General features: G+C 41.4%; 1 protein-coding gene across 1 annotated transcript in view; it reads right to left on the reverse strand.

Moving 5' to 3' along the window:
* pkd2 (polycystic kidney disease 2) overlaps positions 1 to 25,809 on the reverse strand; it is a 51,164-nt gene that overhangs the window by 23,293 nt on the left and 2,062 nt on the right. The window contains exons 2-3 of the mRNA XM_039750151.1: positions 19,686 to 19,799; positions 877 to 1,010 (exon numbers count right to left, since the gene is read on the reverse strand). Coding sequence (XP_039606085.1) covers positions 877 to 1,010; positions 19,686 to 19,799 — 248 coding nt within the window. The remainder of the gene's footprint in view (positions 1 to 876; positions 1,011 to 19,685; positions 19,800 to 25,809) is intronic.

A 25,809-nucleotide genomic window follows, 5' to 3' on the forward strand; every position in this document is an offset into this window, starting at 1 on the left:
AGCAGCCAATTGCATGCATTGCCATGTTGCGCTCCTTACAATACGTGTTGCACTGGTGCCTCCTTTTCAATTGTCTGTTGCTGCACATCTCACATATATTGTTAGTGTGTATTGTAGAGCGGCAAGTCACCCGTTTGACATCGTGCCAGGCCACTGCCACCAAGTTTTCCGCCCGCATGAAAACCTTATCGTCACCTCTTTTCATCTTCAGCCTGTGAAGTGCCTGTGACTCCTGTTCACCCTCACTGTGCCACAAGCTCCAATTCCCCTGCTCTGTAGCTCCATGAACAATTCTGGGCATGTATAAAAATTGTCCAGATGTACACAACAGGACCCAAATGATTATAGCCCTGAAGCAGCTCCAGCACAACCGGACTTGTCAAGGGACAGTTATCTCTTTGAAAAGAATACTGTCCTGTATATGTGATTACTTTCAGGCAGAAACCAGTGTTTGCTTCTGCCAGTACAAAATCTTTTATGCCACACTTTGTGGGCTTGTCTGGCATATATTGGCAGAAAAAAGGTGTCCCTTGTATTTTATCATAGATTCATCCACAGACATATCACGGCCAGGCTGATAAAACTGTTTATATGTTAGTTCCACCTGTGTGAATATTAGCTTTTACAAGGTACCAGTTACACTGGAGACATGCCATACCACACCAAGGGCTATGTACTGCTGCTGGAAACAAGACTTTAAGTTGATCTTAAGATAAAATGCAGGTTAGACATGCATGAGTAGGAGTTTCAGAGTTTCTCGAGTTTGGTAAAACTATCACATACATATATTAAAGTGCTTTCTGAATAACCCATGTCCTGAAATCTGTCACACAGCTTTCCTCACCCATCCCAAACTTAGTCAAAGAAGCTCTTTACCTTCCAGAAGTCTTCCATGTTACCAAGTGTTTTGAAAGTGGTCTTTTCTACTGGTGACAGTGGAGCATCCAGGAAAAGCTGAGACATAGCCTTCGTGTAATAGTACATATTTGAACTCACCATCCCATAGGTCACTGAAAAATACAAAACGAGCTTAATTAAAAAAAATATTTAAAATTTTATTTTAACAGAACATGCAAACTCCATGTAGACCCTGGTAACGTGAGGCAGAGTCGCTACTCTAAACTTACTAAACTTGAACCTGATAAAACATCAGTGAACTGTCGTTGCTAAATTGTCCCTAGTGAGTGCGTGTGTTCGTCTTGTGATAGGCTGGCACCCAGTTCAGCGACTGGTCCGGTCTTGTGCTAAATCCATGCTAGGATGGGCTCCAGCTGCCCGGTGACACTGCCCTAGAGAAAGTATCATAGGAAGATGGTTAGATGGACACCTATAATGTCTATTTACTTCTTGTCACTTCATTGCATTCTACACACGCGCTCAGTACTCTTGGTCACCTAATATACTGTACCTCTTATCCTCCATTGCACACATGTGCACTATCAATCCAGAAGTAGCAGGCGCTATCTTTGCAAAATAATGAAATAGGCTTCTATATAGCGAAAGAAAATAAGCAATCATTCAACGCAACTTTGTTCAATTATAATTGCCTCAATTTTATAGAACTAAGACAGCAATTTCCATCTGGGCATCAACATTCAACATCAATAATGGTGTTCAGTGAGGACTTTCTAAAGGGAATCCACACTGCTGTCCCTCAAAAGTGGTGTGTGAACGGTGTGCCAAGCGTGACAAGTGACAAGTAAAGCACACAGCCAAGTGCCCTTTCAAAATGACTAAATTTCACAATGTTTTGCTTTTTTTACTTCTTAAAACAACACAGATACACTGCTTTACAATATGTGTGTAATCTTAAAATTGACGTGAAAAATGAACATATTCTGTAAGTTTTAAGGCAGGGGTTCTCAACATCGGTTCTGGGGGGACCCCCTGTCTTCTGCAGGTTTTTGTTCCAACCAGCTTTAATTGAACTCCTGCACTAATTAAGTGAACTGATATTTCCCAGGTTCTGTGTTTAAGGAACAATACATTTATTAGAAAACTAAGTTTGCTAAAAAAACAAAAAAAAAATATATTAAAATGTATCGAGCAGTTATATAGGAATAATGTATTTTTTTTCTTTTTAACAGTATTTTCATCTTGATTTTCATCCTACTTTTCTAACAATGTTTACACACAGATTATTGTAGAAATGGAACACACATGAAATGCATATGTTCCAAATAACAATTTATAATCAGGGCATGAGCTGGGAGAACTTTGTGCACGTTCTGCGGTGGTGGGAGGATGGAATAGTAGGCTGTTTGTCTTTATCGGCACATTTACAGGACAAAAGACGCTGACGGAGAGGTGCGACGGGATTTAAGGTGGGCCGGATTTATACGTTTTTTCGTAGGCTTTGTTAATTCTAGTGTTAAGGGGTAAACTCAGAGATATGCAGGCGGGGTGAGCCTGTGGTGGATTATTTTTTTTTCTTGGTGCAAAGAGAATTGTCTTTATCTCACCATCAGCAAAACCAAGGAAATTCTTACTGACTTTCACCACACCAAAGAGCCTCCATGTCACTATCTGAGGGGTGGGCTATAGAGGTGGTCCACTCCTACATGTACTTGAGGGTCCACATCAAAGATAGGATGGACTGGTCTCATAACACAGAAGAGAACTGTAAGTGGATTCATGGCCATCCTGCAAGGAAAAGAGCGCTCCTGAACCCATCCACCCATCTTCACCATTTCAGGAACTACCGCTAGGACTATCTTTACATTCCCATCCAATGTGCAGATCTCTGGACTATCCATCTTCATCATTACATTTCATCCGTTGCCGTTTTTCATGGACTTTGCTGTGTGTGTTTTGTTTGTGCTTTGTGTATTTAATGTATAGTCGTAGTAAGGGGAACAGGGGTGGTATTAGTGCTGGGAGGTAGAACGGTTCATACCGAAAACCGTTTTTTATTTTTATGATGATACGAATTTTTCTTATACCTCAACACCAGTTTAAATAGCCTAAACAACGTTCGGAAACGTGGTGCAGTGGGAAACTGTTTAAGAGGGCACTTTTTTCACTGCTACACCGCTAAACACGCAAGCAACGGAGTACAGGCGTTAGTGGAGGTATTGGGAAGTGAAAATGGACAGAGAACATTGCGAAACTGAAGCTGTAGCAGACGATAAAGTTGAACATGATGACACAGAAGTACTTTTGCCGAAAAAAGGAGCCATGTCTGTTGTCTGGACATACTTCGGTTTTAAAAGGCTGGATGTGGACCAAACAACTATTTACTACAAATGCTGTTGCGCTAAAGTTGTCAACACGAGCAATTTGCTGCACCACCTTAGCCACACACATGCTTTGGAGTGCCATGAATGTATGAAACCAAGATTGGCACCCTCCACGTCCTCAGGTAAAACTGAAAAAGCTAGAGGACACTAGAGTCAGACGTCACTTGTAGATGCGTTTGCTAGAGGTACTGCCTACAACAAAAAAAAGCAAGCGGTGACTTGAGATAACCAACGCCATTACAATCGATATTGCTAACGTGTCAGTAGACTGAGATTGTCAACATTAATAGAAAGTGTAGTTGGTTTACAAAAAATATTTACTATTTATTCCTTTTCTAAGACACGTTCAGTGCAATACAAGTTTTGAGAAACACCTCTGGATATTTTACTAAGTCTAAATGCCTTTGTGAATGTTTGAAAATATGTTGTCAAAATTATAGTTTAAGTTGTTTGCAAAATTTGTTCAATAAAAAGGCTCAAGATTTTGACTGAAACTGTCATGCAATGTGATTCCTTCTCTTCATTAGTGCCACCCCCTTGAAAACGATCACTTTATGGGGCCATGCAAACCTGCATTAATACTCGTGTGCACATTAAAATGTTTTTTTGTACAATGTACAATTCTCATGACGGTGGAATAGGTTATTCTTAGCCAGTCTACTGCAGTAACTGCAGTGGAAAATGTGGTTAACATCCACTCACGCATTGGAAAAAAAAAAATACTGTTGAATACTGTGAAACCGGGATAATTCTGAACAACAACATCATTTAATTTATATAGCACATTTTCATACAAATAATGTAGCTCAAAGTGCTTTAAAATGATGAAGAAAAGAGAAATAAAAGACAAAGTAAGAATTAGAATAAGACAACACTACCTAACATAGAATAAGAGTAAGGTCTAAAATTTTCAAGAGCCGAGGGGTCAAGATTATTTTTCTTGAGTAGGGGTGTAACTACAGCAGTCTTAAGACAGTCTGGGAAGACCCCCGTATCTAATGACGAGTTTACAATGTCAAGAATACCATCAATTAGCACGTCTGATACTTCTTGACCCAATACCGACAAGTTTTTTCATAGGATGCAGGTGGAGGGTCTCAGTTGAGAAATTATTTTATGTAAATCAGGCAAATCTATCCTGGTGAAAGAATTTCATTTGTTTATAACGGAGTACTGGGGCTTAGGTGGATCCGCAGTGTTGGGGAGATATACTATATTATGTCTAATATCATTAATTTTTTGATTGAAGAATACAGCAATACCCTCACAAGTTTCACTGGAGGTATTTTAGAGACATTCCTTTGAGTTACCTGGTTTAGCAGATGATCAATCGTAGAGAATAAGACTCTGGGATTCCTAGCATTGTTATTTATAATCTTAGACAAATAGCAGCGCCTCTCAAGACGGACAGTGTTATTGTATTCTGTTATTTTAACCTTCAATATTTCATACTGGATAGTAAGTTTAGTTTTCCTCCATTTACACTCAGCTCTCCGGCATGTTCTTTTAAATCAGACACTCTTTGGGTCTTCCATTGTATTATAATGCTAGAAGATTTTTAACTGTCTTTTCAGGTGCGACTATGTCAGTAGCAGCTCTCACCTTAGTATTACATTTTTCTACCTTACTATTTCCATTATCCTCGCTATTATAGTTAGGACTATAAAAGGACTGATTGCTTAGAATGTGAAAAATACCGTGATATAGAATTTTGGTCATACCGCCCAGCGCTAGGTGGTATTGTTGTTTTAATTTATTTTCCTTACATTCTTTTATTGTTGTTTGATTACTGGTTTTCTCCGTTTTTGTCTCTGTTTGTGAGTGCATGCGGGTTGGGCCAAGGCTGGGTGCATTCCTGGAATCTCCACCATAAAAATAAAATAAATTCTCAACGGTGTGAATCTTAGCGGCACTGGACTGCTACAGACGGGCTTACCTGGACTACGTCAATACACTCTGCAAACAAATGCAAGGTTCTGTTCAAGCTGGCATAAAAGTAGTTGACTTACAGTACCTGTAAGATGTTACTTCCAACCTGAATGACCCTTGCATGGTGACCTCACCCTCCTTTGCCACACTGAAGTTGATTTCTCACAACAGACAAGAAGAGAAGCAAACAGAGGTCTGTACACACAGACACATGATATCCTATATGGTGTTCCACAAGGCTCTATCCTGGGTCCAATGCTCTTTTCAATCTACATGCTTCCATTAGGTCAGATTATCTCGGGGCATAACGTGAGTTACCACAGCTATGCTGATGACATGAAGCTGTATTTGTCAATAGCACTTGATGACCCCCACCCTGTTGTTTCACTAACACAAGGACTTACTTGCGTTTGTGAATGGATGAGTAGTAATTTTCTCAAACTAAATAAAGAGAAAACTGAAATTTTAGTGATTGGCAATAATGGATCTAATGAGGTTATTAGAAATAAACTCGATGCATTTGGATTAAAAGTCAAGACGAAGGTAAAGAATTTTGGGGTAATTATTGACTGACCTGAATTTTAAATCACATATTCATCAGAGTACTAGGACAGCATTTTTTTGAGGTTAGACCTCTTATATCATTGCAAGATGCTGAGAAATTAGTTCACGCGTTTGTTTTCAGTCGGCTAGATTACTGTAACGCACTCCTCTCAGGACCACCAAAAAAGACAACAATCGACTGCAACGAGTGCAGAATGCAGCTGCTAGACTCCGAAAACTAGGAAAAGAAAATCCGAGCACATTTCTCCAGTGTTGATGTCACTACACTGGTTACCTGTGTCATTCAGAATTGACTTTAAAATGCTGCTTATGGTTTATAAAGCCTTAAATAATCTGCTTCATCTTATATTTCAGAATGTCTGACACGTTATATTCCAAATCGTAACCTTAGATGTTCAAATGAGTGTCTGCTTAGAATTCTGAGAGCTAAACTTAAAAGAAGGGGTGAGGCGGCCAGCCTTCTGCTGTTATACACCTAAAATGTGGAATAGCCTGCCAACAGGAATTTGCCAGGCTGATAAACTGCTAAAAACACATTACTTTAACATGGCTTTCCCATAACTTCATTTTAGTTTAATCCTGATGCTCTGTATATTCAATTCATTATCATTACTATTCATGGTGGCTCCAAAATCCATACTAACTCCTACTCTCTCTTCTGTTCTTTTTCCGGTTTTCTGTGGTGGTGACCTGAACCACCACCACCTAATCAAAGCACCGTGATGTCCCTCCATTGATGGATTAAAAGGCCAGAAGTCCACGTGAACATCATCATCAAGTCCATCCATGAGAACCCTGAATACAATGAGGACTGATCATTGATGTTAGGTAGAATGCCTAGAGGGGGCTGGGTGGTCTCGTGACCCCTGAACCCCTGCAGATTTTATTTTTTCTCCAGCCGTCTGGAGTTTTTTTTTGTTTATTCTGTCCTCCCTGGCCATCAGACCTTACTTTTATTCTTTGTTAATTATTTATTTTGTCTTTTTTTCTCTTTCTTCATCATGTAAAGCACTTTGAGCTACATTATTTGTATGAAAATGTGCGACAGAAATAAAGGTTGTTGTTGTTGTTGTACCACAGAAGATATGAAAAATGTCTGATGAAACGGATGCAAGATTCAATGCAAGCTGGTAAGACCGACGTAATGTTTTCTTACTAAAATGTGGAAGCACTGAGAGTTCAGATCGGATCAAAATCTGCTGTGTCAAACGGATAATCCCTCACTCTCTCTCCATGGAACATTTTTGTCGTACGCCTATCCCGTCTGGATTTTACTTTGCAATATTCTAATGATGCCTAGTACAAACATACCAAACAGAGTGAAGGATTTAAATAACAAAAGAGAACTTTTTCCAAATAATGCAAACAGCAGTGAATGAGAAAGATGCAGCATTTCAAGGCCCACGCAGTGAGCACACCGCCTGCAAAATGTAAAACTTCTGAAGGCGAGCTTCAGATTTGAGGGATGGGGGGCTGAAAACCAAGCACAAGATGACTGCGGTAGTATGAAAATATGTATGGCCATGAACACAACTGCCAAGTGTTCCGTTATTTAACTGCTGACATGACGTGCCCAGCATTTCCCATTTAGGAAAATGCTGCACACAATCACAAATGGCTCAACTTATTTCTGCTGGAGAAGCAGAAAATGGGGAACTCAAAACTTCCCATAAAAAAAAAAAAAAAACGGTCAAGAGCTCTGCAGCTTGGCATAAAGGTGAACGAAAATGACGTAATAGTCAACTAGGAGCCAGTCATTTTTCAAAGCGTGCCACTAAATAAACATATAAATCTGCAGTAACCATTCAAGAATGAACTCCTCATTTGCAAAGCACAATGCAAATGAAACTCTCTTTGACGTGCTGGGGCTGCCCAAACACTGATACAGGAATCTTTGAACTCCTTAAGCTGCTGTTCTTCTCTGGAAGAGTGCACCGCTCACAAATAATCACATCCAAAACATACCAGACCCTTGTCCACCTCCATAATGCAGCCTAGCAACCCAGTAAAGGGTGAAACTGGCTGCAATGAGGGTTGGAGAGAGTCTCCAAATAAAATTGAAATTGTTGTTATGGAGTGCCAGCTAATCATAGAACTTCTATCAGAAAACAAATGGGCAGCGTCTTTTTCATACCCAGTTGCAACTACATTTAAAATATGCCAGCAAGAACTCCATGTTGGTTTTGCTGTTATGAGGCAGAATACCAGTGAGCAGTGTATCTTTACTCTAAATAAAAGCACTCCCTTCTTAACTATTAACCTCCTACTAAGATTATCCAGTATGCTGGCTGGTTAATGTTTACACTTCCACAGAGAAGTCGGGTTCTTGCAGCAGAAAGGCCAAACAGGGCCAATTCCTTAAACAGCTCAATAGACAGGCTACATGGAAATACCGCTCATGAAGAGTCAACAGGCAGCGCCGCTTGCTAGAAAGCAACTGACCTGAACAGATTTCAGAGAACGCAAGCAGGTAGTGAACACACCAACTGGCAGAAAAAAAAAAAAAAAAGGACGCATGGCAGTCTATGAAGGCCCTGCAAGCGTTAAGCATAAAATCTCGACAAAGTATGCTTCACAAATCTGAAATAAGTCATCAAGGAAAAGTGGCAGATGCCGAAGTATTCAAGGGCTTCAGTATGCTAGAGATCCCACAAATCCAGGCTGAGCTTCTGCAGGTCTGCACTTCTGTGTCAGGAGAGGACATTTCAAAGAAAAATACCTCAGTACCATCTTGTCCGCTCATGCACAGATAAGGGATCAGTGTCAGACTCAATTAAATACTGTAGCTCTATCCTCCCTTGCTATAACTGCAGACTTTACGCTTACACAGCCATAAAGCTTTCAACTCTACAGCCTATTTCCAGACCTCTGCTGGAAAATATTACACATCCTGTGGCCCACTGACAAACATCAGCAGCTTTATGTTCTTTTAATCACCGTCCCTCCTCCAGATCGGCCTCCCTCACTCCTCCGTACCACTAGATGAGCATTTTCATGTTTTTACTTCGGATATGGGCATGCAGCCAACTACTATGTCACCATCAAAGACACAAACATTTTTTAAGCATAAAGTATGACACAAAACAAAAAAAACAGCCTTTTGGCAGAGACACCACAGAGTGTACCGTTTTGTAATGTAGTCCTCACCCAAAGATTTTATTTAAACACTTTGTCGCCACTACATTAGGTTAACCTACCGAATAGCTGGAATGTTCTCTTCCGTCAAGACCAGCCTGAATTCTTTGATAAATGAATTTAAACAACATGCTGCCAACACCCCCGGACCTGAAAATTCGGGCATCAAACAGCTCCTTGAGATTTTCCTACTACAAACTTATGGTAGATCCTCCTTTTCCACCTTATCCCAAAGGTGACCTCCTGGATTAGGGGACCTGGAGGATGTGCAGACCACTGGAGTAAAGTACGTCAAGTCGGGAAACATGCAATGGTACAGTGCGTTGCCACACCCACTACACGACGAAACAACTCGGGATCCCGGTTGGCAACCCCCCAGGCAGACACACGGTCTAGTCCTACCCTCCATCTGCCACAGCCAGGTGTTACGTGGGCGACCCCCCGGTCCCTGACAATGAGGATCATACAAGCTGGATCACCCTCAGGGAAATGTGCCACATGGCCGTAGTGCCGTAACGGACACTCCTTCACAATGCAGGTCATGTGCCTCGTTCGGGACTCCACGAGCAACCGCTCATTGGACACAAAGTCAAGCCAACGATACCCCTGGACTTTCCGCAGAGACACAGTACCAAAGGACTCCAGTCTTCGTCTCAGGTCACTGGACATTGTTTGTCTCACAACCATATAGTAAGACAGGAAGCACCAGGACTCTAAAGACTTGGACCTTCATCCTTTAGCAGATATCAGGAGTGCCACACACCCCTTTCTAGCGACCTCACGACCTCCCATGCTCTCCCTACACTACTGGCTTTATAGGAAGAGTTACCAGAGTCACATGAATGTCACTGCCAAGGTAAGTAAACCTCTCGACGAGGTCGACACTCTCTCCGCAGACAGACACACTGCTGATGGCCGTGCCCAAGAGCTCATTAAAGGCCTGGCTGTTGGTTTTTATCAGGACACTCGCAAGCCCAGACACTCAGACTCCTCACTCGGTCTCACGAGTGCCCCGATCAGAGCCTCCATTGACTCCGCAAAGATCACAGCATCAGCAAAGTCGAGATCCGTGAATCTTTCTTCACCAACAGTAGCCCCAGAGCCGCTGGACCCCACGACCTTGCCCAACACCCAGTCCATACAAGCACTGAACAGAGTAGGAGCAGAAGACACCGCTGACGAACCCCAGAATCAACTGGGAAAAACGCAGAGGTCCTGCCTCCACTCTGCACAGCACTCACAGTACCAGTGTACAGGCCGGCCATGATATCCAGCAACCTCAAGGAGATCCCGAGAACCATCAGGATGTCCCACAGGGCCACAGCTCGATCAACGGAGTCAAACGCTTTACGAAAACTGACAAAGGCTGCAAAGAAACTCTGCTGATATTTGTGTTTGCGCTCCATGAGAACCCTCAGTGCCAGGATGTGCTTGATGGTAGACTTCAAAACCAGACTGCTCCAGTTGCTGGTAGGTGAGCAAGTGATCATGGATCCTATGGAGGACAACCCTAGCAAGGACCTTATCCGGCACAGAGAGCAGCGTTATCCCCCTGTAGTTGCTGCAATCCAGGCGATCACCCTTCCCTTTCCAGATAGGGACAACAAGTCCCATTTTCCAGTCAGTTGGGATGATGCCAGTCTCCCATATGGAGGCAAAGATTGCTTGCAATGCCAGGAGGACAGCCTTACCACCAGCCTGGAGTAAAGTAAACACACGGTCAATTTCATGGAACCAGTTTGAAAGGAGGCACGCTTTGTGACACGGCATTTCATCCTGCTGGAAGTGTACATCTAGTTTATGGCCAGGATGCATGAGGCCAGCAATAACACTTTGGTATGATGCACAGTTCTGTTTGGGACATACAGTATTTACTTATAAAGGCATTAAATAAGACCCCGTCCAACCTGCACAGTCCCATTTTCTTACGGCTCTCTTCAAGAATATGACTTAGGAACATTCACACCAGTAGATTCAGGGGCCATTTCCATCCACGGGTATTAATATTACTGAACAAACAAAGTCAAAATTAGTGTTTTTTGGGGGGGTTTAATAGGGAGCTCCTTTGCCAAACATTTCTCTAAAAATCTACTGTGCAATATGCTTAGCTGAACTTTGTTTTTTTACCCTCAGTCCTCCCCATGATGCACTGCAAGGCCAACATGACATTACAGAACTGTAGCAGTCAATTGCGCATGTGTGACTCATTTACCGTGTATAGATTAGTGCAGTGGTTAACAAAGTGTGCGCCGCTGCTCCCTCACAGGGGTGCCACGAAATATTACAAAATTTTTATCATTTTATTTCCATTTCCAATTCAACGTGATAAGACGCAACATCAGGCGGACCTGGTGCAAACCAGTAACTCACTTAGTAATAACTGTTTGCGGAAGCCTCTACAAAAATTAAGTTTCTTGAACTTTCTCTGTACTTTGTGTCCGTATATAAATAGCTGTCGGTTTATTGCGCGGTCTGAGTGTTGAATTAATTTTCCGAGATTGCATCAACTGTATATTTTTGTGTTTAAGTCAAGTGAAGTTTTTGAAATATTTCTTCTCGTGTGTATTTTTAATAATGGATCAGTTTTTAATAAGCGTTGCGAGAGTGAAAATAAAGAGGGCACACCGTCAACCAGAGAGTGAAGAAGCGCAAATATCGAAAATATGAGGACAGTCATTTGGACTTTGATTTTACGTTGACAGAAGTCAATGGTGACGAGAGGCCGCAGTGTGTACTGTGTAGGAAAGGTTTGGCACCAGAGTGGATGCTACCAAGTAACCAATCATTCCATCATGGTTAGTCAATCTCGTGACTACTTTACCAGAAAGTTAAAAGAGTTAAATCAACACCAAGGTAGTTTTTATAAGCAGGCATCAATACCAAGAAATGCATTGCTAGCATCTTAGTTACAAGGTGATCTTAAATACGTTTTATTTATTTTTACTTAACCCTTTAATTAATACATTTAATTAACTGCTATTTCACAAATTAGAATTTGACGGCTGGTGGGGTTCGTCTTAGGAAAACCTGGATTCAGCAAGAGCGCCGAGAATCGAAAACGTTTGGGAACCACTGGATTAGTGTAAAACCGAGTGTTCGCAGAAGTAGCTACACATAATCTTACTTGGTATATATTTTTTTTTTTTTAAATAAAGTCATTAAAATAACAAAAGGAAAAAAGGCACACGGCTGCTGTGTTTTCATTGTCATTGATAAGGACGGTGCTGCTTATTGCTTTCTGCAAAGAATGTGTAAAGGTTTCAGTGCAAATCTGGCACCTCTGACCGGAGTGGTCACTCAAGCTGTTGTCAACAGAAAAGCTGAAATTGACTTTAGCAGCAAACACAAAAGTGAAAAAATGACCTAAAAATATGAAATTTTGATATCATTAGTCATGTTATTTAATCAAAGATTTTTTTTTGAAATTGTGAAGCACTTGAAATTATTGTGACGGCTTTCCAGTGGCGTTCCTCAGGGACTGACTTTCTCATTTTGCAGTGTGAGACTTCAGTCCTCTAATTTGATCAAACACTTTTTTAATAAACAAATGCTCGAGGCAAAGAATTATTAAAGTCATGGCAATATTTTCACTTTATAAAATCATTTTATTCTGGATGTTGTAGAAGGACTTTTGACACCAGCAGAATGTGCCGTTTTTTTTTTAATAACGTCCTTTCTGCAGTACTACTATATCACACTGCTTTTCTGAAATGCACCCACATGTTTGCCTTGACTAGCATTACTCACTAAAGAAAAATAGCTTAAAGTATAACTCTTGTAGGCAGCACGGTGGCGCAGTGGGTAGTGCTGCTGCCTCATAGTAAGGAGACTTGGGTTTGCATGTTCTCCCCCGTGTCTGCGTGGGTTTCCTCCCACAGTCCAAAGACAGCAGGTTAGGTGCATTGGCGATCCTAAGTTGCCCCTAGTGTGAGATTGGTGTGTGTGTGTGCGCTCTGCCCGGGGTTCGTTTCCTGCCTTGCGCCCTGTGTTGGCTGGGATTGGCTCCAGCAGACCCCCGTGACCCTGTAGTTAGGATATAGCGGGTTGGATGGATAATTCTTTTAGTTATATGTATTTCAATATTACATATCTGCATATTACATAAGTGCCTACTTGTCTGAAGCATAATGCATTTTGCAGAGTGAAGTCTGGGCCATTAAAAATCCACAGATTAAGTTGGGCTATTTAATCCAAAAATACAAGCAGAAGCCTAAGGAAGGGGTGGGATGTTATTAATTTACCAGCCTATCCTTTCAATAACATTGCCTGAGCTTGAAAAAATACAGCAGTCTGGAGACATTGCGAGTTTAAGCATCGCAGTACAAAAATGGTTTCATTGGAAAGTAAGGAAAGGAAAGCTGGAAAGGGCCGAGGGATGGAGTTGGCAAAAAGCTAATCCACATATCAATGAATCCATTATAAAATATATTTTCTTTGGTGCCCCAATCTCAATGCTAGAAAGACTGCATCCAGCTCTCTGTGGTTCTGAATTTGACTAGGCAGGTCAAGGAAGGGTGGACAGATAGAGAGATAACATATTTTCTAGTGAGAACAGCATTTATGTGCAGCATTCAGAATAAGGATGGTAATGTTATGTCATACAAAGCAGTAAGAAGTGGACTGGCATTTTTAGAAGTCATTGGCACTCTTCAGGCAGGGGGTCTCTGACCTTTTTTCCCCCTGAGAGCTCCTTTTACAAAATGAAAATGGCCGAGAGCTCCTCATGTTTTCTAACGTTTATTCTCGTAGCTTATTTCAACCCAAACAAACTGAATAAGCTTGTTTTGCCTGAACATTTTCAAAATGGTGTCCACAACTCACATTTTGGATTAAAACATCACAAAAAAAATATTAAGTTCACCTGCAAGTGCATTTTGTATGTCTGTAGGCATTTTCTAGTTTATCTCACACTATTGAATTGAAACACGAATGCTGTCAAAACAAAACAATGCAATTCCAAACCCACAGATATGACTTCTTCATTTGTCATTTTGTCACATGTCACTGTGTCACTTTATTCACAGGTCCAGTCGCATGTTCGATGTGTTTTTTTAGTTAGTCAGATGACTCAACAAGAGAGGTGTCTGGTGGAGTGGAGCCACTTCGGTTCACTCTGATGGAGTCATTTCAATGTTCGTCTGCCAGTCTTGTTCTGAACTTCGATTTCATGACATTCATGTCACAGACTCACAGAGGTATGGAGACCCAAACACAGCAGACATTTTCAGAGCTGCTAGGTGAAGATTCTTATAGTTATCTGTCTCTACCGAACTCCAGAAACGTTGAGAATGCTGTTGAGACTTTAACTGCACATTATTTTGAAGGTTTACTAATATGTAATACAGTGGAACCTTGGATTGCAAGTAACTTGGTCTGCGAGTGTTTTGCAAAACGTGCTAAAATTTATAATAAATTTTGACTTGATAAACGAGCAAGGTCTTGCAATATGAGTAGTCTGTATACGCTTTGTCTGCCGAGCATTATGTGATCACAACTGAGCCGATGGTTCATCTCTCTGTCGCTGCAGGATTGTGGGTAATCATCAGTCACTGTGCCTCTCTCATATAGTCAACATACGTATGAGCGTATACTGCTTACTACAGCATGGTGACCACGTGTGTGAGTCCCTGTCTTGCACCCCAAACAGAAACAGCGCAGTCTGCCACTCTCATATACACAGACACAGCAGTCAGGCAGGGTCATGCCCAGGTTAGTGGCCAAGTAATACTGTGCCCTGCGCATTTATAATGTTCCTCGTTCCTTGTATCACCCATTAACAGCAGGCACTTATTGCATGTCCGCGATCTTTTCGGATTCACTTTTACGGCGAACTGTTACAGCGCTGGGAGCCTGCGGTTGCTTCCGCGTGTCGTCCCGTTGGGTGGAATACCACAAGAGTTTATAAACTCACTCACATCAGCCATGATTCTCTTCAAAGGTAAAGTGCAGGTTAATTTGTTTTATGTATTTTTACTTTATATTTTGTATTAATCATTTTTATATGAATAGTTTTGGGTTGTGGAACAAATCACCTGACTTCCCATTATTTCTTATGGGGAAATTCACTTTGATATACGAGTGCTTTGGATTGCAAGCATGTTTCTGGGACGAAATACAGTGGTGTGAAAAACTATTTGCCCCCTTCCTGTTTTCTTATTCTTTTGCATGTTTGTCACACAAAATGTTTCTGATCATCAAACACATTTAACCATTAGTCAAATATAACACAAGTAAACACAAAATGCAGTTTTTAAATGATGGGTTTTATTATTTAGGGAGAAAAAAAATCCAAACCTACATGGCCCTGTGTGAAAAAGTAATTGCCCCCTTGTTCAAAAATCACCTAACTGTGGTGTATCACACTGGAGTTCAATTTCCGTAGCCACCCCCAGGCCTGATTACTGCCACACCTGTTTCAATCAAGAAATCACTTCAATAGGAGCTGCCTGACACAGAGAAGTAGACCAAAAGCACCTCAAAAGCTAGACATCATGCCAATATCCAAATGAGAACATAAGTAATTGAGATCTATCAGTCTGGTAAAGGTTATAAAGCCATTTCTAAAGCTTTGGGACTCCAGCGAACCACAGTGAGAGCCATTATCCACAAATGGCAAAAACATGGAACAGTGGTGAACCTTCCCAGGAGTGGCCGGCCGACCAAAATTACCCCAAGAGCGCAGAGACGACTCATCCGAGAGGTCACAAAAGACCCCAGGACAACGTCTAAAGAACTGCAGGCCTCACTTGCCTCACTTAAGGTCAGTGTTCACGACTCCACCATAAGAAAGAGACTGGGCAAAAACGGCCTGCATGGCAGATTTCAAGACGCAAACCACTGTTAAGCAAAAAGAACATTAGGGCTCGTCTCAATTTTGCTAAGAAACATCTCAATGATTGCCAAGACTTTTGGGAAAATACCTTGTGGACTGAGGAGACAAAAGTTGAACTTTTTGGAAGGCAAATGTCCCGTTACATCTGGCGTAAAAGGAACACAGCATTTCAGAAAAAGAACATCATACCAACAGTAAAATATGGTGGTGGTAGTGTGATGGTCTGGGGTTGTTTTGCTGCTTCAGGACCTGGAAGGCTTGCTGTGATAGATGGAACCATGAATTCTACTGTCTACCAAAAAGTCCTGAAGGAGAATGTCCGGCCATCTGTTCGTCAACTCAAGCTGAAGCGATCTTGGGTGCTGCAACAGGACAATGACCCAAAACACACCAGCAAATCCACCTCTGAAAGGCTGAAGAAAAACAAAATGAAGACTTTGGAGTGGCCTAGTCAAAGTCCTGACCTGAATCCAATTGAGATGCTATGGCATGACCTTAAAAAGGCGCTTCATGCTAGAAAACCCTCAAATAAAGCTGAATTACAACAATTCTGCAAAGATGAGTGGGCCAAAATTCCTCCAGAGCAACGTAAAAGACTCATTGCAAGTTATCGCAAACGCTTGATTGCAGTTATTGCTGCTAAGGGTGGCCCAACCAGTTATTAGGTTCAGGGGGCAATTACTTTTCACACAGGGCCATGTAGGTTTGGATTTTTTTTTCTCCCTAAATAATAAAACCCATCATTTAAAACTGCATTTTGTGTTTACTTGTGTTATATTTGACTAATGGTTAAATGTGTTTGATGATCAGAAACATTTTGTGTGACAAACATGCAAAAGAATAAGAAATCAGGAAGGGGGCAAATAGTTTTTCACACCACTGTATGCTCGCAAACCGAGGTTCCACTGTATATAAAATCCAAAGTCTGTCTGCATGTCTGTCTGTTTTTCACAAGAGAACTACTTAACTGATTTAAGCTTTTTTCCTATAATTTGCTTGAACATTCTGGTTGATTTTGCGACTTCTCTCATTTCGCTATGTATCAGAGTTCGCTTGTGGCACCGATTTATTAGCGCTAATCCGAGAAACAAGCAGCAAGCCGAGGGGAGGGGCCTTCCTCACTCACTCACTCCGCCATAACCATAGATATATGGAATACAAGAGCAAGTAGTGTGGTAGACAGATTTAAAGATTTTCACCAAAGTCCACCATGGTCCTCAGCCGGAAAAGGGCGGAGTGTCCTCTCGAGATCCTGTCCCAAGTGGAGGAGTTCAAGTATCTTGGGTTCTTGTTCACGAGTGAGGGAAGAATGGAGCGCGAGATCGACAGGCGGATCAGTGCGGCGTCCACAGTGATGCGGGCTCTGCATCGGTCTGTCGTGGTGAAAAAGGAGCTGAGCCGTAAGCTGAGTCGATCTACGTTCCTACCCTCACCTATGGTCATGAGCTGTGGGTAGTGACCCAAAGAATGAGATCATGAATACAAGTGGCTGAAATGAGTCTCCTCCGCAGGGTGTCTGGGCTTTCCCTTAAAGACAGGGTGAGGAGCTCAGAGTAGAGCCGCTGCTCCTCCACATCGAGAGGAGTCAGATGAGGTGACTTGGGCATCTGATCAGGATGCCACCTGGACGCCTCCCTGGTGAGGTGTTCCGGGCACGTCCAACCGTGAGGAGGCCTCGGGGAAGACCCAGGACACGCTGGAGGGACTATGCCTCCCAGCTGGCCTGGGAACGCCTTGGGATTCTCCCGGAAGAGCTAGAAGTGGTGGCCGAGGAGAGGGAAGTCTGGGCCTCTCTGCTCAAGCTGCAGCCCCCGCAACCTGACCTTGAAAAAGTGGAAGAGGATGGATGGATGGACCAAAGTCCTGCTAAGTGCCTAAGAACTGGTGAGCTTTGTTGTACTGTACTAAATAGCTTGTTCCCGTCAAAACTATTTTTATGTTCTTTATCAATTAGTTAATTTCCATTGACTGTTTAAAATGAAAATGCACTGCATAACATCCGCCAACTAGGGCTGCAACGATTAGTCAACGTCATAGACGACGTCGACTACAAAAATTCGTCAACGCGTCATAAACAGAACCTTCAATAGAGGCTCCAGTCACAAAGAACCACACTGGTTTTTGTAACTGCAATGCACTACATGAACGTCTGGGCACAGTATCATTTGCTATTGTTTGTCAAGACTGCACACAGTCCTACCAATGAAGAAGAACGTCCGAGAAGAAGAAGAATGTAGAGGAAAATAAACGTTGGTGCAATGGATAGAGTAGGGGGAAGGAGATGGAAAACAATTGAGACAGAAACTTTCTAAAGTGTGGGAGCACTTCACCGAAAAAAAAAAGTTGAATGCAGATTATGTAAAGTGGAGCTTTCTTTTCACGGCAGCACCACCGCGATGCAGGAGCATCTGAAACGAAAGCATCCTGGAGATGTGATGCTGCCGTCTCTTGAGAACGTATGCTGGCGCTATTAGTTAGGGTCAGATCAGGAGAGAGAGGGAGAGCGTGAACGAGACTGAAAAAATAAAAAAGTCAAGACAAGTAACAAATTTACACCCAATCTGTATATTAGTGTGATGATGTTTTCTGATTGGTACTCTTCAGGTCATACAATGATTTCTTCAAAATGTCACATATATTTGTCTCTTTCTTTTTTTACCCCCCGGTGCTGCGCGCTGACACCAGAAGGCGTGAGCTTATTCAGTGCCGGTTGCTTGTGCTGTAACAAGTTGACCTGGTGGCGATCAAAGCACATGTACTGTGCAAGGCATGTACGCGGTCCACTAAGAAAAGAAGAGCGTTCATGGCTCACCTTGCAGAGGAACATTCTTTCCTCTGCATGTCCTGGAGTCCTGTGCAGACTGGGCAAGACCGGGGGGAAAAAAACGCGGTCACTGATTACAGCGACAAGAAGGTACACGAATGAATATGAATAATGTTGCATCCGTGCCACAATGCTTTCCAAAATGTACTATAAGGTCATAAAATGAATAATTCCAAATATCATATATACCTATGTCTCTGGTTTTTTGTCAGTGCGGCTTTGACATCACTGGCCTTAAGGCACATACTAATTCAGCGTAAGCGGGAACACTCAATAAAAGTGACAATGAGATGAAGAAGGCAGATTTGCCAGCGTTTGTGTGTCAGCTTTTATTCATCCAGATCAGAGAATTTCTAGTTCGATTGTCTCGAAACACCACTCACGTCTACAGTTACACCCAGTTTCAGATTAAAAAGTACCAGCGTCAGATCTCTGGTGGGCGTTAGTATGTATCGTGATCGTGACTGAGAGAAGTGGGGGGTTAGGGGGGAAACGGTAACTTTTACAAGTACTATACATTTAATACAGTGGCTGTTACAGACGTAAATCAAATATCTGTGTTTATCGTATAATATTAACAATAACAGCAACTCACTATGGTTAATATACGAGGCAGTCATGATCGAACCGGGGACTCTTGATTAACTCAATTCCTACTGCTGCACCGCGGAAACTTGCACTTCAGGCTTTACATATTATATAGTTTGTCAACATTTGGTCATTTATTACTAAAATAAAAAAAAATGTTTCAGCTTTTACAATATATTTTTTTGGTTAAGTTAAATGCACTTTTTTTGTATTGTTTAATGCATTTCTTTTTTATTGTAATGGTCACACTAATATTAAAACATCTGATTATTTTCAAATTCATATGCTTCACTGGCTTTTTTAATTTGATTATTATTAATTTTAATCGCGTTAATGCGGAGACATCAGGATGACATTCACAAGTTGACAGACGTGAGCAGATGAGGTAAGACATACACTGGTGCCCAGAACAGGATGTGCAACCACAGGTCACAGGCATCAAAATAATTGTGACTAATCGAAAAATAAATTGAACGATTAGTCGACTACCAAAATAATCATTAGTTGCAGCCCTACTGTTAGCTGAAAAAAAATATTAAATGTTCAGTACAATAAGTTTGAAGAAGATACTTACATATACACAAGATAACGAGGAAAATGATGTAAGTAACCAGCTCACGAAGCACATTCTTAAGGTACTTTTCTCTGCTTGTACTGCTCTCCTCCATCATCCGTGTGCCCCACAAAACTAAAACAAAAATGAATCGGTTATAATTATATCCATTTATACCTATATAGATAAAATAGCTGAATATATCTACAGTGCATACAGTATATATTCAATGGGAATGAACCACACAATGTTCGATGAGAGATGATTGTGTTAACTGGTGTGAGGAGTCTTTCCAACTGCTAAAAATAATAAAATGAATAAACTGATTTTAGAAGAAAACACTCTTTATCTACAAGAAACAATCATCAAAGGACAGGCAATGGAGACTTTTAAAAGTAATAAATATCTGAATACAATCAGACTCAAAACTGACTGAAAACGCAGAAGTCACCTTCAAAATGGGACAGCAAGCCCTTCACTGTCTATTTAGTGTGAATCCTACCATGAGGACAATCTTTTCCAAATCTTGTATTGAGTCTTCCTTTACTTACGTTCTGCTTGCCTGGTTTAAAAATCATGATGTCAACTACAAAAAACAGAACAAGTCAACCTATAAAAGGGGCAGTAAAATAAGAAGGCCAAATCAGTCGAATCTGACAGACCTGTTTAATAAGCAAACAGATGTTTAATAAAGTTGAGAGGTTTAATGGCAGTTGGGATGAAGGAGTATCTGAACCAACTGCTTTTCACTCTTGGACTCCGAGTCCCGATGGAATCAACTGGAACTGAGAATATAGAGGGAGAGTCCTGTCTGACAGAATACAATGTGGGTGTTATTATGGAGCGCAGCGCGTATTCTGTTAAAAGAATGTAATGCTGTCGCAAAATTATAAAATTTACTGAGTACAGGTAGCGACAGCCCAATTAATTTTCTAATTCTGGATTTGTACACCAGCATAAAAAAAAAATAAAAAAAAGTCTGATCACTCACACAAGAAACCTTGAAAACAACAAAACAAAGGCTCTTTAGCAGGAGTTCTGAAATAAAAGGATTCAAGTAAAACTGACAAGTTTGATTTGAGTGGGGAAAAATGAAAATAAAAATAGGAAGTGGTCTCCCCTAGACTTTCTCGTATATTCAGATATGGGTCAATGGATATTTGAGGAGTAAACCGCAAGACAATGATGATAGGTTTACATAAAAGAACCATCAACAAATCAAATCAAATTAATTATACATCGAACAATTATCATAAAAATTAAAGCTGAATAAATCAGACTCTGCAGCTGCATGAATAAAAAAGTACCACTTCCGGTTAGCGGAAAAAATAGCTCAAAAGTTGATAGAAATCTACATTTTGTACCTAATACTTGTAAGCAACATTTGGTTGACCCAAGTGAAAGTGTACTCAAAAATAATCGTGTTTACGACAGACAGAATTCCAAAAATGGCATTTGCAGACTCAGGAAGGTCTAAAACGCTGAGATTCATCAAAACCTTGAGATTGAATTTTTGGATGATTACAATACTCTTCCTATACTTTGGATATGAGAAAGTAAAACTGGGAGGGGCAGATTTAGAAAATTAAAGAACTAGGATTTTCTGACATCAAAATCTGAATTCATTTCACACATCCATCCGTTAAATATTACTCTTCAGGAATATTTTTACTCCGCCAATTATGCAAATATGAATTTTACAATAGCAAATATTACACACTTAACAGAGTGCCTCACTGACAAACCAGACTTTAAAAAGCATGCGTTTTAAATGGAAATCTCCTGAACGATCCTGGTCATTCACTAACTCAACAGTACATACAGTATGACAAGGTTTGAAAGGTTACATTTAGTATGGATTTTAAACAGTAGTTTTCAGTTACAGGACAGTCCGTGTCAGAATACATTTGGAGTGTGTCCATGCCAAGATAAATGAGGTGGTCTGTGATGATGCCATTCTTTATAAACCCCGTGCTGAAATCCCCCCAATATTTGTTGCTAGACTGGGGGAATCCCCACCTCTGCCACACATTCAAGTTTGAGCCTTGCACTGTGTTTTGATATTTAGGAATGCCAACACTTGGTTACTTAAGTGACAGTTGGGTAACTGATTGATTTACCAGTATTTTAAAAGTTGTTTTAACTGTTAGTATTTAGTGAGAAGTCAAGCAGAATGACCCCTTTTATTGGCCAACTAAAAAGATTACAACATGCAAGTTTTCGAGGCAACTCAGGCCCCTTCTTCAGGCAGCAATTCTTCTGTATTCCATCTTGTCTGAAGAATGGGCCTGGGTTGCCTCGAAAACTTGCATGTTGTAATCTTTTTAGTTAGCCAATAAAAGGGGTCATTCTGCTTGACTTCTCACTGCATCCATAATGGCTAACATGGTACAACACCCTAGTACTACTGTTAGTATTTATATATTTTAGATTTTATTTCAGAATAAAACACAAAATTGTACACTTCAATAATGGAAGTACTTTAAGAAAAAGCCATTGAATGGAATGTCTTCTTTTGGGGTGGTATTGAAAGGTATCACCAGTATTTGTCTTGAATACAAAAATTCTGGTATTGTGACACCTGATGGAGCTCATCTACAGTATGCTGGAGGCCATGTGCAGCTGATGAAGACGACAGAAAAGTTTCATTTTACTTTTGGACATACGCCACAAGGCATTTCAGAATGACCTGCTCTAGGATGTCAGATATCAAGGTTAACTTTGTCACTCCAAACCACACATAGCAGTGCTCAACAGAACAAACATTCATCACCTCCGCCAATTATATATAAGATAGACAATAAAAATAAACGAGAATAACAAATAGAACAAACAGAGAATCACCAACATGCAGCACTTACATACGGAACAGACAACCTACAATAAAACACAACAAAGCGCCTGGCGCATAGGAAAGGAGCTATAGAAATAAAAGGTTATTATCACCGATTGCTGGTGCAGTTCTCTCCAACGCTTGATAGAGTTGGTCAGAGGGTCAGCTCGGGTTGGATGGTAAAGTCAGAGGGGTCAGATTGTGTTGGTTTGGACATGTGCAGAGGAGAGATGCTGAGCATATTGGGAGAAGGATGCTAAGGGTAGAGCTGCCAGGGAAGAGGAGAAGAGGAAGGCCAAAGAGAAGGTTTATGGATGTGGTGGAGAGAGGACATGCAGGTGGTGGTGTAACAGAGCAAGACGACGAGGACAGGAAGATGATATGCTGTGACGACCCCTAATTGGAGCAGTCGAAAGAAGACCAGTATTATTATTATGATGATGATGATGATGAATTAAACTGAACAAACAATAACAAAAATGTTATTAGATAATTTAGTTTACTGAAAAAGGTGTATATGGTTATACTGTTCAGAATATCAAAGTGTTGCACCAAAATATGCAAGAACAAAATACTGTCAAAATATTGCACACATGCAGAGAGGTGGTAATATTTTAACTAAGAAATTAAATAAGTTAAAATTCCAGAGATCAATTATATATTGCACTGGATTAGCACGGATTATGAGCAACACTGGAGCGCCACAGGGAACAGCCCCGTCTCCTGTTCTCCTTCACTCTGCAAACCTCGAACTATAAATATAACACAGCAGGGCCCGACTTTACCAAGCGTCTCAGAGAACAGCACTAAAAACCACAGTAGAATAAGAACTGGTCCTGCCTTGCAGAAGGACATAAGAAGTTATTTATGAAGAGTCTGAATCCCAGTCCCCATCTAAGAGTAAGAATTCATGTCAGGGAATGAATGAAATCAAAATTCTTTTGACAACCCCTTGCCATAAATTGCCACTGAAGATAATGTTTTGTAGTTTTCTGATACTAACGCTAAGGCTTCTCCACAAAGATAATAACAGTAATATTCAAAGTCCGAGAAAAAAAAAAAAGGAAAACATAATAAGATAGGATACCAGTTCTGTCACCATTCCTCTTCACATAGATAGATAGAGATATAGAGATAGATAGATAGATTTTATTAATCCCAAAGTGAAATTCCCCTACTCCAGCAGCAGCATACTGATAAAGAACAATATTAAATTAAAGTGTGATAACAATGCAGGTATAACAGACAATAACTTTATATAATATTAACGTTTACTCCCCCGGTGGAACTGAAGAGTCGCATTGTGTGGGGTCTCCTCAGTCTGTCAGTGGAGCAGGACGGTGACAGCAGTCTGTCGCTGAAGCTGCTCCTCTGTCTGGAGATGATCCTGTTCAGTGGCTGCAGTGGATTCTTCATGATTGACAGGAGTTTGCTTAATGCCCGTCGCTCTGCCACGGATGTCAAACTGTCCAACTTTACTCCTACAATAGAGCCTGCCTTCTTAACAAGTTTGTCCAGTTGTGAGGCGTCTTTCATCTTTATGCTGCCACCCCAGCACACCACCCCGTAGAAGAGGGCACTCGCCACAACCGTCAAGTAGAACATCTGCAGCATCTTACTGCAGATGTTGAAGGATGCCAACCTTCTCAGAAAGTATAGTCGGCTCTGACCTTTCTTGCACAGAGCATCAGTGTTGGCAGTCCAGTCCAATTTATCATCCATCTGCACTCCCAGATATTTATAGGTCTGCACCCTCTGCACAGTCACCTCTGATGATCACGGGGTCCATGAGGGGCCTGGGCCTCCTAAAATCCACCACCAGCTCCTTTGGTTTTGCTGGTGTTAAGGTGTAAGTGGTTTGAGTCGCACCATTTAACAAAGTCTTTGATTAGCTTCCTGTACTCCTCCTCCTGCCCACTCCTGATGCAGCCCACCATAGCAGGGTCATCAGCGAACTAATACAGGAGTAACACATGATTGTGACATAACAAATTATCACTGCTACAAAGCTGCAGTTTCCCCGTGGCCAACACAATACAAACCTTTTGTTTTGACTGGCAGCACATGGCTTCTTAATGCAGATGGACCAATCACATATCGAACAAGATTTGTTATGAATATTACTCCATCTCTGTCAGTCAGGCAGATGTCCGGCATTTCCAAAACATTCAGGCTTTTGAGGGAAGTGCATGCTGATCTCTGCCTTAACGCAATTTTCTGGCAACTGCTAGTGAATTAGGGCAGCTCATGAGCTCTCCTGAATTCTGGTGAATTAAGTAGCAGTTTCTATTTTAATAAAATGATTTTACTGCAACTCCTAAGAGAAAGGCCCAACTTTGCATCACTCTGAGAACTTTGAGCCCGTAAGGACCATTTTCCTACTCTGAGACGCTTGACAAATACTGGCACAAATTCTCAGATGATTCTGCACTTATGGAGTGAAACCGAGCACAGAAGTCAGGGGGAGAACTTTGTTTGTTGGCGCAGAAAGAACTGTCTGCAACTCAACAACGGCAAAGCCAAGGAACTACTTATTGACTTTCACCGCACCAAAGGGTCTCTATGTCCGGTGTCTATTATGTAGCAGTGGTGCATTGCTACAAGTACCTGGGGTTCCACGTAATGACAGGCCAGCCTGGTCTCGCAACACTGCAGAACTATACAGGAAACGGCAGAGCAGACTTCTCTTTGGTGACTGCGTTCCTTTAATAAAAAAATAAAATGTAAAAAACCCAGTTGATTCTGGGGTTTGTCAGGGGTCTTGTTCTGCCCCTACTCTGTTTCAATGCTTGCATGGACTGGGCACTGGACAGGGTGGTGGGGTCCAGCGGCTGTGGAGCATCTGCTGGTGAAGAGAGATTCACTGATCTTGACTATCATATAGTGCTTTTCTATCTATCTATCTATCTATCTAGTGATTATATAGTGCCTTTCATATCTATCTGACGAGGCTGTGATCTTCTGGAGGTTCTGATCAGGACGCTCGAGAGACTGAGTGAGGAGTCCGAGTGTCTGAGCTTGCAAGTGTCCTGACAAAAGCCAAGAGACAGGCCTTAAATGACCTCTTGGGCATGGCCATCAGTAGTGTGTCTGTCTGCAGAGAGAGTGTCGACCTCATCAAGAGGTTTACTTACCATTCACATCTCTGGTGACTCTTCCTATGAAGTCAGTAGACGGATTGGGAGAGCATGAAGGGTCATTAGGTCGCTGGAAACGGGTGTGTGGCATTCCTGATATCAGAAAAAGGATGGAAGTCCAAGTCTTTAGAGTCCTGGTGCTTCTTATCTTGTTATATGGTTGTGAGACATGGAT

The sequence above is a fragment of the Polypterus senegalus genome, chromosome 4 (genome assembly GCF_016835505.1).
Source record: "Polypterus senegalus isolate Bchr_013 chromosome 4, ASM1683550v1, whole genome shotgun sequence".
NCBI lineage: Eukaryota > Metazoa > Chordata > Cladistia > Polypteriformes > Polypteridae > Polypterus > Polypterus senegalus.